The sequence below is a fragment of the Octodon degus genome, unplaced genomic scaffold (genome assembly GCF_000260255.1).
Source record: "Octodon degus isolate 3935 unplaced genomic scaffold, OctDeg1.0 scaffold00038, whole genome shotgun sequence".
In the NCBI taxonomy this organism is placed as follows: domain Eukaryota; kingdom Metazoa; phylum Chordata; class Mammalia; order Rodentia; family Octodontidae; genus Octodon; species Octodon degus.
In genome coordinates, this window is record NW_004524614.1 from 10,714,025 (window position 1) to 10,727,102 (window position 13,078).

At 33.0% G+C, this 13,078-nt stretch overlaps 1 protein-coding gene across 6 annotated transcripts in view; it reads left to right on the top strand.

Annotated features, from left to right (window-relative positions):
• The window catches only part of Pds5b (PDS5 cohesin associated factor B), a 263,841-nt gene extending 251,067 nt beyond the window's left edge, over positions 1-12,774 (top strand). For 2 of the 6 annotated variants that reach the window (XM_023715069.1, XM_023715071.1), the window contains exons 31-35: positions 3,011-3,116; positions 7,905-8,347; positions 8,437-8,547; positions 10,678-10,816; positions 11,899-12,774. In XM_023715069.1, coding sequence (XP_023570837.1) covers positions 3,011-3,116; positions 7,905-8,347; positions 8,437-8,547; positions 10,678-10,816; positions 11,899-11,934 — 835 coding nt within the window. In that variant the 3' untranslated portion in view covers positions 11,935-12,774. The remainder of the gene's footprint in view (positions 1-3,010; positions 3,117-7,904; positions 8,348-8,436; positions 8,548-10,677; positions 10,817-11,898) is intronic. The other 4 variants (XM_004631069.2, XM_023715072.1, XM_004631070.2 and 1 more) reach the window with 4 other exon arrangements.
• Positions 12,775-13,078: the final 304 nt, after the last annotated feature.

Genomic DNA, 13,078 nt, shown 5'->3' on the forward strand with positions numbered 1-13,078 from the left:
TTTTTCTCTCCATGTGACTCTCCCCAGGCACACTATACATCATCGATCACATTCCTCTGTGGCTCCATAATCTTTTTTTTAGTTTTTTTTTCTTTTTAATTTTAACTGCACAAGGAATGCAAAAGAAGATTTCCATTAAGCTAATGAAGGTAAATCTCTTTAGAGCCCTTTACAAACAGAGTCTCTAGCAAGATCTTTACCTACTTTCTATTCATTTCATGGACAAAGCCATCCTCCAAACTTTATAAGCTTCAGGACTTACAAAATGTGGCTCCATCCCCTGGACCCATAATCTTCTTGATCAGAAAATTTGGAGCGCAGCTGAGTTACATGTTGTTAGAGTACAGGTTCTCATTTGTCCCAAGTCTTCACTGACCTTGAAAGGCTAGGGCCAAAACGTTGGCTGACCTAATTTTGAACTGCTGACTTAGATTGTTAGCCCTCCAGAAGAGAAGCTTATTATTAATCTGCAATATATGCAATTCCGTTTACCCTATCTGTCTAAATATCAAACATCTTTGGCATATCATGGAACAGGTATTTTCCATCAAATATTGGTATGTTGAACTTTAAGACCTTACAGATCCACCTGTTTACACCCTCCCAAGAGCTGGAATTACAGGCACATGCCACTACACCTGTCTCAATTGATGTTTCAGTGCACCCCGGGGATGGAGCCAGCACAGCAGGCCCTGGGATTGAACCCCAGGCTCCTGCACCTACTTGCAGGCGCTTTAATCCACTGAGCTATTTGGCCAGCCCTTTTTGCCTTTCACTTTTAGCATAAATATTTAGGCATCACTTATTGGAGCAAAGCATTATAAAGAGCTAATCTGCCATTATTTATTGATTTTTTTTCTATGTCAGTAGAAAGACCGAACTGTCTTTTGCATCATTCATAACTAGTCAGTAAAGAAAGGAGGAGACATTGTAAAATGTCTTTATCAATTTTCTTTTAATGAATAAATTGTTGAATGGCATATAGTGGAATAAAAATGGCATAAATAAATTTTTTATGTTCTAAATTCTTATTAATGCAAATATTAGTGGTTATTACTTAAGTGATCTTTCAGCTGTATAAGTTAAATATTTCCTAGTGAATGGCCTCATACTTAATCACCAAAATGTTTACAGCAAGTTATTTGCTAAATGATTGATTTTTCTTCTTGAATTCTTGATTATAAGCAAAAATGACCTACTTCATTTACTCCTCTAGGCCTTAGAGCCTTACAGTTGTCTTTGACTGTCTGTCTATCTGTCTACCTACCTACCTACCTATCAATCCGTTTGCCAAGTTTAGTCAATTTTTTCCTTGTAATATTTTGTTTCTGTTTTACTATTATTATTTAGTTTCTTTCTTTTAAGTACTGTAGTATGTGTGTTGCTGTGCACATCTTAGCACCATTAAACAGATTATAGTATGATCATGTCCTCCAGTTATTTGACAAATATATTCTGATTTTACCACTAAACTTCTAAAATTCTTTCTTTAAACTCTCAGCCTCTGACAAATGTGTTATTCTTTTTCCTCTCCAAATCCCATCTGTTCAGTTCTTTCCAAGGAATTGAACTAGTTGTGTTTGAGAGACCAACTTTGTCAGAAAGTAGGATTGAGGGGAAAAATAGTAAGAGATAAAGTTGAGAGGTAGTTAGAATGTGTTTGGACTGTGTGAACAATGGTAAGGAATTTGGATTTTATTTTAAGTATAACTAGAATATGTTGTTAGGTAGAATAGAGATATAATTTGTGCTTTTTAAAAGATGCCTTGGTTGGAGAGTATCTCATCTCAATGGTCTAAGTGCCTGCCCAGCAAGTGCAAGGACCCGGATTCGATCCCTGGTATCGCATGCCATGCTGGCCCCACAACCCCAGGTACACTGTATTGGCCATTGAAACCAGCCTGATGGTACACGCCTATAGTCCCAGTGCTAAAGAGGCTGAAGCAGTAGGTTCACTACGAGTCCAAGCTGTGTAGAGAGAACCTATACCAAATAAATAAATAAAAGATTTTTTTTTAAATTAAAAAAAAAAGATTGCCTTGATTATATGTAGAAAATACACTATCGAGAAGCTGCAGTTGAGGTTAGGAAGGTAATAGTAATCTAGGGAAGAGATAGAGAGGATGATGGTAAATAGAAATTGTGGTTTATTTTTATGTCAGATTCAAGTAGCTTGACTGATGTGTAAGGTGTAAACATTATGAAAAGGAAGGATTTAAGAATACATCCTGGAATTTTTGAATGAGTATTTAGACAGGTGATAGTTCCATTTATTGAGATGTAGAATCCTTGATAAGTAGCTGGCGATGTATTATATGGGGGCTAGAAGTGGGGAAAAGAAGAGTGTTGAAACCAGCTGTGTTAAAAGTTGATATGTCTTTTAGAAATTCAACTAAAGTATTGAACAGACATTTGTGTATATTTATAATTCAGGGTAACTGGACCAGAGGTCAAGAGTTAGGGTTCAGCAATGGATAAACAGCTTTAAGAAGCAAAGATAAAAGGCTGCAAATGAGAACAAGTGCTTTTAATTCACGTAATAAGTGGTTATTGAGTACCTATTCTGTACCAAATACAGATTTAAATGCTTATGCTACATTGGTAAATAAAATTGACAAGATCTATGCTTGCATTTTAATGGGGAAGTAACTAGTAAATAATAAAGGGCATTAGAAGGTGTTAAGTCTACAGAGAGAAGAAAAAGAAGACTGAGGTTAAGGGGCAGGGGCATATAGGCCAATGAAACTAAGAAAAAGAGTTTTAATTTGCTTTATATTTCCATCCCAAAGTGAGTTTCAGTTGTAAAATACTTAGGAACTAAACTGAAATTGTAATTTTTAAAAGCCATATTAAATGAGCATTGTTTCTTATTATTGATTTGGTGCTTACATATAATGGTAAAATATTTATCTTCAAAAAAAGAATGAAACTTTTCATACAGCTACACTAGGGAACAGAAATAGCTTTTAAGGTTGATAGTAATAACAATTACACATGTCTGTATTAAAAGGCTTGATAGTTCTGAGATGGATCACAGTGAAAATGAAGATTATACGATGTCTTCACCTTTGCCAGGAAAAAAAAGTGACAAGAGAGACGACTCTGAACTTGTAAGGGTGAGATAATTTGGTTTGATTTTATAGTAATAATTTTAATAGTGATTTTACTTGTATAAATAAACAATAGCTTTCACACCAAAACAGTTAATATTGCTCTCAAATTTGGCATTTGGTTTTCTTCTAGTGGCTTTGGTTACAGATCTGAGTTTATAATTATCTTCTAGCATGTAATTTAAGTATATGGAATTTATTTTTCCTGTCATTTTGGTAAGTCATCTTAATTCTTGAGATGTTTGAAATGAAACGTGCCAATTCTGTAACCAAACTGCTTGATTGTTAAATTTTTATTTATTTATTTTTTAAATATAGTATGTTTAGACTTAGCCCTTGAAAAGAGAATGGGTATAAGTTTTCTAAAGATGCCTCTATTTGCTTCATTTTGCATACCATTTACTAAATAAAAAGCTTCTAAAAAAAACCGAAAATACTTGTTTTCATAAGTTGAGTTTTAAAATTTTAATAGAAGTAACTTCTGTAGACACAATTAAAATGTCATTTGAAGACTTTGGTAAAGTGGTAGAATATATATATATATATATATATTTAGTGCAAGTTAGTAGACTTAATAATTGGATTCATTTTAGATTTTCAGTCTAGCTCTAAATATTTCCTGAGTTATTAGACTGCTTGAGTTCCTTTTATTTATACACTGAATATTTAGCTAAATTGATAGCCCAAATTCATTGCTGTTCTTGTTTCATTGGTGATGACTAATACTTCTGTTTTGAGACAGGATCTTGCTGTGTAGGTCAGGCTGGCCTTGAACTTAGTGTAGCCCAGGCTAGCCTCAAACTCATGGCAATCCTCCTGCTTCAGTCTCCTGAGCGCTGGGATTACAATGACTAATACTTTTGATTATTAGTTATAAATAATAATAATGTGTTTGAATCTACTTGATTAAAAAATGTGGATGATTTTCAATAAAATAATTATTTTTGTTTTCTTAGGAGTATTACTACACTTCTTGTCTTCCACTGGCCCAGTATTGCTTAATAGAAGTTTAGTTATTTTCAGGTTTCTTTAGTAATTTATCTTGCCAAGTTGCTTTTCCTTTTACCTAAGAAAAAGTACAACTTTAAATCTTTATTACTTGTACAATAAATTCTGATACTAGTTATTGACATTTTTTACCTGATCAGAATTAAGAATTCATAACTTAACTAGAAAGAAATCCCATTAACCTGGATTTATAAAACACAGTCTTTGAATTGGGAAAGACACGTTTGTTTTTTAGTCATAGTAATTTTTAGGGCAGAAAGTCCTTCATTATCTGAAAGCTAGTTTCTCTGCTTGAAAATGCGTGGTGAGCTGTCATTTCTTTTCATAAAAATGTCACCTAGGCCATTCATACCCTCTCCTATATTATACTTAACTTGCATGCTATTTGCCCTCCTCCCCAAAGTTGGCAAACATGGTAATATTCTTAATATTGTATTACTCTACAAATATCATGTCTACTACCTTTGGGAACATTGCAAACAAAGACTATTTTTCACAGAACAGTTTTTGAGTTCTTGAGTTCTCAAGATGAATTTGTGTTTAAGGAAGCATTTTGTTGTTTGTTGTGGCTTGGATAGCATGTAGCATGGGGTACATTTTTAGAGCTGCTAAAAGAGCCTTATTATTAACTAGCTTTGACTGAAACAAGTTTTATTTAAAGACCAGTATATTATAGCAAAAGAGTAGCTTATATACTGTTAGCTTCACATTTAAATTTGGCAGTAAAGGAATTAATCTTCTGTCTGTATATTGATGTGGAAATGCCTGGGTTTATTCCATTTAACATTTCCCCAATTTCTGGCTCCTAACATCAATTTCATATGCCCTATGTGTTTTGTTTTGTTTTTTAAATTCCTTATGTTTTAACACAAGACAGAGATTTTAAAAAATCAGAAATTGTGGTGTTTTAAGGAAAGAGATTATTTTAAAGCAGACATTAAATTTCCTGTTTCTGTTTTCTGAAGCATAAAAGAATCCATCAGCATTTTTTAGGTCTTTGGATATCAAAAAGAATTACAGTATTAAAAAAGTCAAGGTTATATTTTTTGTTCAGATTTAATTAGTATTTTTGATATTTTCTAAACTCTCTGTTACCAACAGTTAATTTTGCAATTTTATGTCCAAGAAGTCTAAATAAATGCTAATAAAACCCAGTCACTTAAGGGTCCTTCCCCACTGGAATGTAAGGATAGTTCATTAGAAAATATTTTAATGGAATATACTGAGTAAGAAAAACAAGAATAAAATCCCAGATGATGCCAAAAAAAATATATACATAAATATGATTTAAAATCCATTGTTGACAAATGTCAACTTTTAGAAATCTAGGTTACTTCCTTAAGTGTTGAACATTTTGTCTATTTGAAATCAGTAGGCAGTGTCATTCTTTTTAAAGACAAAATAAGTATACTTACTAAAAATTTGGGACAAAACAAGCAACCTGCTGTCACCACTAATATTTAAAATTGTTCTAGAATGTATGACCAACTCAGGAAGACTAGTATTAACAATGAAAAGCACAAGTTCATTATTATTTTTATAGACTTAGAAAAATAAGAGAAGTTATTACAAAAATAAGAAAGCAGTATGATCCACATATATATGTGTATAAATGCATGTAATTTTTCTCTGATAATGTTCCTTAAATTGGTATGCACTTGGGGAAAAGGAGTTATCTTTATCTTCATACGGTCTATAATAACAATATATGATAGCATAGATTGATAGACTCAATTTATCTACCTAAGCATAACTTAAGTAAGTAGGGGGAACCTATACAAGAAGAAAAATCTTAAACCTGAGTTATGTAGAAAATAGGAGAGAGAAGATATAGTATATGCCTGCATGAGCAAAAGGAGTTTTAAAAAGGTGGCCTTTTTTCCCCAGTTGAATATATTTTGTTTCCAGAACATGGAGAAATAAATATACATGAAAACAAAAATTCAATCAAGATAGGATCAGCCCAACTAGAAAGAAACATATTTCATTTATAACTAATAAAACATGTGCCATTGTTATAATAGCCCAGAAAAATTATTTTTCAAAATAGAGAAAACAATTAAAATCTTTTCTCATAAAATCATCTATTGTAAAACAAGATACTGGTCTTTAATCATGTACTACAGATTGAAGGTTTAAACATTGAGACATTACATTCTTACAGTTGTGAAGACTGGGAAGTCCAAAACCAAGATGGCAGTTCCTAGATTCAGTTCCTAGTAAGGGCTCTCTTCCTGTTTTGCAATACCACTTTTTCTACTGTGTCCTCACATGGTAGAAAAAATACTCTGATGTTTCTTAGAAGGGCTCTAAGCTCATTATGAGGGCCCTGCTCTCATGACTTAATCTGAACGATATTATCTCCTGAAGACCCCATCATCAAATATCATTGCATTTAGGGGGTTAATCCTTCAGTATATTCTTTTGAGGGAGGGAACCACAGTTCATTCTGAAACAACTAAAACATATGCTACCAGAGGGTAGAAGAATGTAGGTAAAAATAGTAGATTTCAGTAAACAAGTACAAAAGAACATAGTGTTAAGGACATGAGTGGGCAGTTCAAACACAGGAAGTGGAGGAAGTAATGCAACATAAAAAAATTATAGATAATATGATGGTTTTGTTTTCACTGATTGTTAGGAGTATAATTGGTGCTGACTTCTTGGAAATTAAATTGGCATTATAAGTGTTCATATATACATTTTCATTTTTACATCCCAGAAGAATTTTCTGTTTATTCATGTATAAATTCTTTGAATATAGGCTATGATGTCATTTTAATTTTGAAAACCCTGATTTTGTTTTTAATTAGTTATACTTGGAAATAATCAGTATCTCTGATGTAGAATTTTAATATATGATAAACATGTTTAACTTTCAAATCTTACAGCCTCCATTTAGAAAATAAAATTAGTTTTTATGATGTAAGTATGATCTTTATATCTTATTATCTACTATGTGTCAAGATTAGAGTTACTTAAATATCAAAACAAAAGTCAATTTAGTTGGTATTTTTAGAACCAAACGTTTTGCTTGTTTATGTTTTCAGACAGGGTCTTGCCATGTAGTTCAGGCTGGCCTTGAATTTGGGTCACCTCCTGCGTCAACCTCCTGTGTGCTGGGATTACAGGTGTGCGCCACCACACCTGGCCTAAATTACTGTATTTAGAAATGTTCTTTTTCATGAACTAGGTCTTCACTAAGATTTAATAAATCATCATCTTGAAAGATTTCTTTCTAAAGGCTTTTTACCCTAAAAAATGTAAATTTTCTCTTACCCCAAAGAAGTATGTGTGTATGTATGTATTTAGTTGAAAAACTAGTAAGTAGGTATGGTAGTATACTTCCCCCGCAAGATATCACTTAATTCCACAAATTTGCTATCAGCATGTAACATAGTAAGAGTCTGTTTCAAACAAAACAAAGAAACTATTAAAGAGTAGCAGGTCCAGATATTAAACAGTTATTTGTTTAAGTGCATATTAGTGATAAAAATAGGTAGCAGTTTTGTTTTGTTCTTTAAAATAGGTGCACTGTGGCATGTGGCAGTGGTCTCCTTGCATCATTGAAAGCTCTAAAAGGTTCACTATCACTGTGCTAGGCAAATATGTACCACTGAGCCAAATCCCTAGGCTCACAATTTTATTATGTTTTAAAATTAAATTTCTACTGTCTGGCAAGCATGAGCACCTGACTTTGATTCCCAGCACCCCCCACCCCCACCAAAAAAAAGAGAAAAATACATAAAATTAAATGCTGAAATAGTGATATTTTTCTCCCCTTAGTCTGAATTGGAGAAACCTAGGAGCCGGAAAAAAACATCTGTCACAGACTCAGAGGAGAAGTTAGGTATGGATGACCTGACTAAGTTGGTACAGGAACAGAAACCCAAAGGCAGTCAGCGAGGTCGGAAAAGAGGACATACAGCTTCAGAATCAGATGAGCAGCAGTGGCCTGAAGAGAAGAGGCTCAAAGAAGACATGCTAGAAAATGAGGATGAACAGAATAGTCCACCCAAAAAGGGCAAAAGAGGTCGACCACCAAAACCTCTTGGTGGAGTGGTAGCAAAAGAAGAGCCAACAATGAAAACTTCTAAAAAAGGAAACAAAAAAAAATCTGGACCTTCTGTAGCAGAGGAAGAAGAAGAAGAAGAAGAAAGACAAAGTGGAAACACAGAACCAAAATCAAAAAGCAAACAACATCGAGCATCAAGGAGAGCACAACAGAGGTAAGCATGTTAAATCTAAACTGCATCTGTTTTCTCACCATACCATAAACCATAATTTGATGCTGTCCACATTTGGGTCTTCTCCAAAGCAGAGCAGAATCTCCTGAAACTAGTGCAATTGAATCCACACAGTCCACACCACAGAAAGGACGAGGAAGACCATCAAAAACGCCATCACCATCACAACCAAAAAAAAATGTGTAAGTTGTAAATAATATTAAATTTCAAACCAATTTCAAATTATTTTGCAAAGTTCATAAATTTTATAGGCGTACATATTGCTGTATTTAATTTCTAAATACTTAGTCGCATTACACTAGGTAAGATAAATTTTATAATCTTTACCAAGGTGATCAATAGCCCCATCCTTTAATATTTATGCATTCTTATAGGTCTAGGAAAATCTTTACAAATGAAAACCAAATATTATTTCTTACACAGACTTTATGGTTTATAAAAAGACAATAAGGTACTTAAAGTAATCACCATGCATTATGTAGGTTTCCTCATCACTGTGGGCTGCAGTTTTTCATGTTTACCTCCAGCAACTTTTCCTTTTGATAAAAGTTGGTTTTATACTTTGCTTTTATTCTTTAAATTTGTAGGAAAGTAGAAGGCATTATTTTTCTTAAATAGGTGTGATCACATGTTGTTGACCTCAAGTTTTTGATATCTTTGTTTTGTTTTCTAATTCATTTATCTACATGTATGTATAGATAATTATGGGTGTTCACAAAAGCACATTTGTAAGAGACCTATAAAAAAAAATCTACATTTAGTGACAATGTATCAGTAGTGTATGTGGCAGTAATTTTCTCTCAGTTATGTAAGCAGAAATAGAAATAACATTTTCTGTTTGTTAGAACTTAAGTACACTTTTTCTGAGAGTAATCTGGTAAGTACATCAGTAACTTTTCAGAGTTACCAACATTTCTTGGTTAAATACTCAGTTATCTTAAGAGTTTTTCCTGTTCCTGTGTATTCCACAGGAAGAGGAAAGTGGCCTGAGTGTCTAACCAGTACTTCATGCCCTCCTCCATGTAATTTTTGTCTCAGGTTAAAAATAAAGGTAAGTACATTTTGTAGCAGCTTTATAAATGTGTTTGAATTCAACTGAGGAAAATCACTTTTTCTAAATAATAAATTTTTATGTAATACTAAATTCTTGTTTTAATTTTGTAACAAGGAAATAAGAGGGGTATATATCTTTTAACCTTTTAGTTTCTTTATACCTAGATATCATAAAATTAAGAGTTATTGTACTGATCACTCCTAGAATTACACAAGTTCCCCGTGAATATTTGAAGCATAACACTTCTTTTATCAAACCAATATAGAGGGAAGTTCTATGTTCTATTGTAGTAGCTTGTTTTTTCTTTCTTTGAGAAACTTTCAGACCTAGAATCACTGTATGTTAGATTTATCTGGTTTGGGGTTTTTTGTAGTTTGGTTTCAGTGGAATTGAGAAAAATTGTCATTGTTATTCAGGTAATTCCTATGTAATGTCACACAATAGACATAGTTCTTACCCTTGTGGAACTTACTGATGGGCATGAAATCATTAAATATTCCTGATTGCCTTGAAATTAAAATTTGGGATGTTATAAGGGAGTATAATAGGAGAATTGGGGAGTTAGTGAGCTTTCCTCTTTAGAGTGATGGTGAGGTGATGGTGAGGTGATTACCTGCAAATAATAGTTAGACAACAGAAAGGAACTTTCCCAGTACAACATGATATTTGAAGTTTCTGAAGTCAGAAAAGTCTTGGTGAATTGGAGAGCTAAATGAAAGTAAAGGTTTGTTTGGACTGTTGTTAGGAACTGAGGAATAGAATGAGATGAGGACAGGTACACAAGGACCGTACCAAAATCTGTAAGATCTTAATTATCGGAGAGCTGTATTTTTGGAATGACATCAGCTATTACATTGTTTAAAAATTTTTACATTGCAGTAGCAACGAAAATGGAGAAAAGTGAATGGATTTTAGACTTCTATAAGTGAAATCTGTATGGCCAGGAAAAGACTGGATGCTGGTTTTCAGTGGCTGTATAAACTGCCATTTTCTGAATCAGAAAGATGAAAGGAAGGGCAGGCTCGTGGTTATATTTTGAAATACCTTATGGTCTCACTCACACTTGTTCTTTGATAGATCTCATCAAGATTCTAAATTTGTTTTAGGCTCAAAATGCTAAAACAAATTCTTATGTAACAGGATAAAAATCACAGTAAATTAAATTTTCCTTTAATAAGGTAATTTATAAATCAAAATGTTTACAAATGATTTTATGAAATTCAAATGTTCATTTTCTTTTACTTGTGCTTTTCTCTAGCCGTGTAGGACGCTCCAAGCAAGTAGCTACTAAAGAAAATGATTCAAGTGAAGAAGTAGATGTTTTTCAGGGTAGCTCTCCTGTCAATGATGATATTCCACAGGAAGAAACAGAGGAAGAGGAAGTTTCTGCAGTCAATGTATGTATTCATTAAAATTTCACATGTGTTGGTGTGGGCCATAACAGTACAGTCAGTAAATATTTGATCAAATCATATATATAAATAAATAAATTGATTTCTGTTTTGGCAGTGCTCCGTGGAGTTAAATTCCAGGGCTCACATATGCTAGGCAAAGTTCTAAATATTTATATTCACAATTAAATAGGAGTTGTTCTCTTGATGCACTAATTCAGAATCTTTAGATCACCCTAGCCAGCCTTCTTTGTTTGAGAAACCATTGTTTTGTGATCAGTTCCCAGATTCAGTCCCTGCATATTTGTTCTATTTAATGGGGTCAGCAGTCCTGTCTACCCCAAGTTTCACTATGTAAATGAGTGGGTTATGCTGAATTGTGGCCTCAAATTTAGTTTGGCTTATTACTAAAAGGGTTTTTTGGTGGGTAAGGTGTTAAAAGTAATAATGATTGATGTCCTCAGAAGAGAAAAAACTACACAATAAATTAAATTATAATCCTATTCTTTCTGTAGTTGATTATACTGACTTGTTTTAAACTAAAGATTTAATCTTTAGTGCTTTCTAGTGTCTCCTAATGTGTTTGAATTTGAGATTATTTTTATTCACTAGAATCCAAATTTTATTCACTTATTAGGACCCAAATTCAGTAACTGTTTTAAAAGGTATCAAGTATTTTCTGTTGCCACAGAAACATAAGTAGAAAGATGATGAATCCTGGGATAGTTGTTTTTCTTGCATTGGGCATTGACCTCTTATCACTTCTCTAAACTCAGGTCCTTGTGCTTCCTAGGCAAGCACTTATTCTACTGAGCCATCTCCCCAGCCCCTCTAAACATTTTTAATAGAAAAGTGAAATAATTTTCTCTTTTACTATGTTGGAAGGCTATCTTAGAAGACATGTAAGGGTTCAGACTTTATAAAGGCCTAAATATTTGATGTAGAGGCAAAAAATTTAAAAAGAAAGATTTCAGGGCACGAAAAGCAATGTCAAGAAAAAGTAAAAATAGATTGGTTTAAAGTAGTAATAGTTATTGCTGTATTATACATGTATCCATTTTAATTAAGCATCTGGTGACTTTTTTAAGGTACGGCGGCGAAGTTCTAAGAGAGAAAGGCGATGAACAAATGTAATTAACTTTCTTGTGAAAGCTTCAGATAAAATCTTTTTAAGTTTGAAGCTGAAGAAAGCTTTTGATGCACAAGGTGAAACTGCAGAAGAGTGGACAGCTGTGATCTCATCTATTTGTGGTCACACTTTAGCCATGCACATGGTGATAACATTGACTATGGAGTCTTGCAAAAGTGTAATGTGCTATGGCTATGTAGACAAGAACTAAAGAAGAAACTTGTAAATATCCCTGCTCCTCTTTTTTTTTTTTTTTTTTTTTTTTTTAATGTTTCTGACTTCTTAAGTGCTTGTGTAGCTTTTATCTTCGGCTTTAAACTGACGGTATCAACTGTTTATTGGATCTATTGGTTTGAAAAGAATTTGTTAGGATAGATCTTAAGCAGTAGTCTGTCAGTGTATTTGTATCCTCTGCAATTTTACTGTGAATTTTTTCTTTTAACAATTAGTGTCATTTTCTTGATGTCACTATTTGTTGGAGAGTTAAATGGTCTTTTCCCCTTTGTGTATCGTACCTTGTGTTTGTTCCTGAGCACCCTAAATCTTCAGCGGTGCTAAACTGTCTGCCATTGCACCAGAATGATGCCTCTGACAGGAGCGCACCATGCAAATTGTGAAATAGTCCTGAAGTTGTTTGGTTGTTTTACACCTCAGTATTGGTCCCAGAATTTTCTGGCCTTTCTTGGCAATGAAAATTTTAAGAAGAGATTTAAAATATTTTAATTTTAAAGAGTGTGTTATAGAATAATGTACTGAATTCTTTATCCCATTTTTATCATCCCGTTTCAGTTTTTATTAATCTACTGTATCAATAAAATTCTGTAATTTGAATGAGTTTTTATAGTCTAGAATGTTATTGTGTATAGATTTTCCTCTTGAACATTGTTTGAAAATGCAAATTATTACACTATAAAACAGATCTGATATATACACATTAGAAATGTTCTAGTTCTCCATAACACTGTAAAGTTAATCAGAAGAAAAAATTTTATTGATGCAGTGTCTTGAAAAATCAGTTCTTTAAAGCCAAGTGTTTTGTATTTTATAGTGAGTTGCATGTTTATGAAAAAAAATGCTGAAAATGGGATGTGCTTTTTTCTGTAAATTCATATTTAGCCATAGTATATGATAGGTTGCCC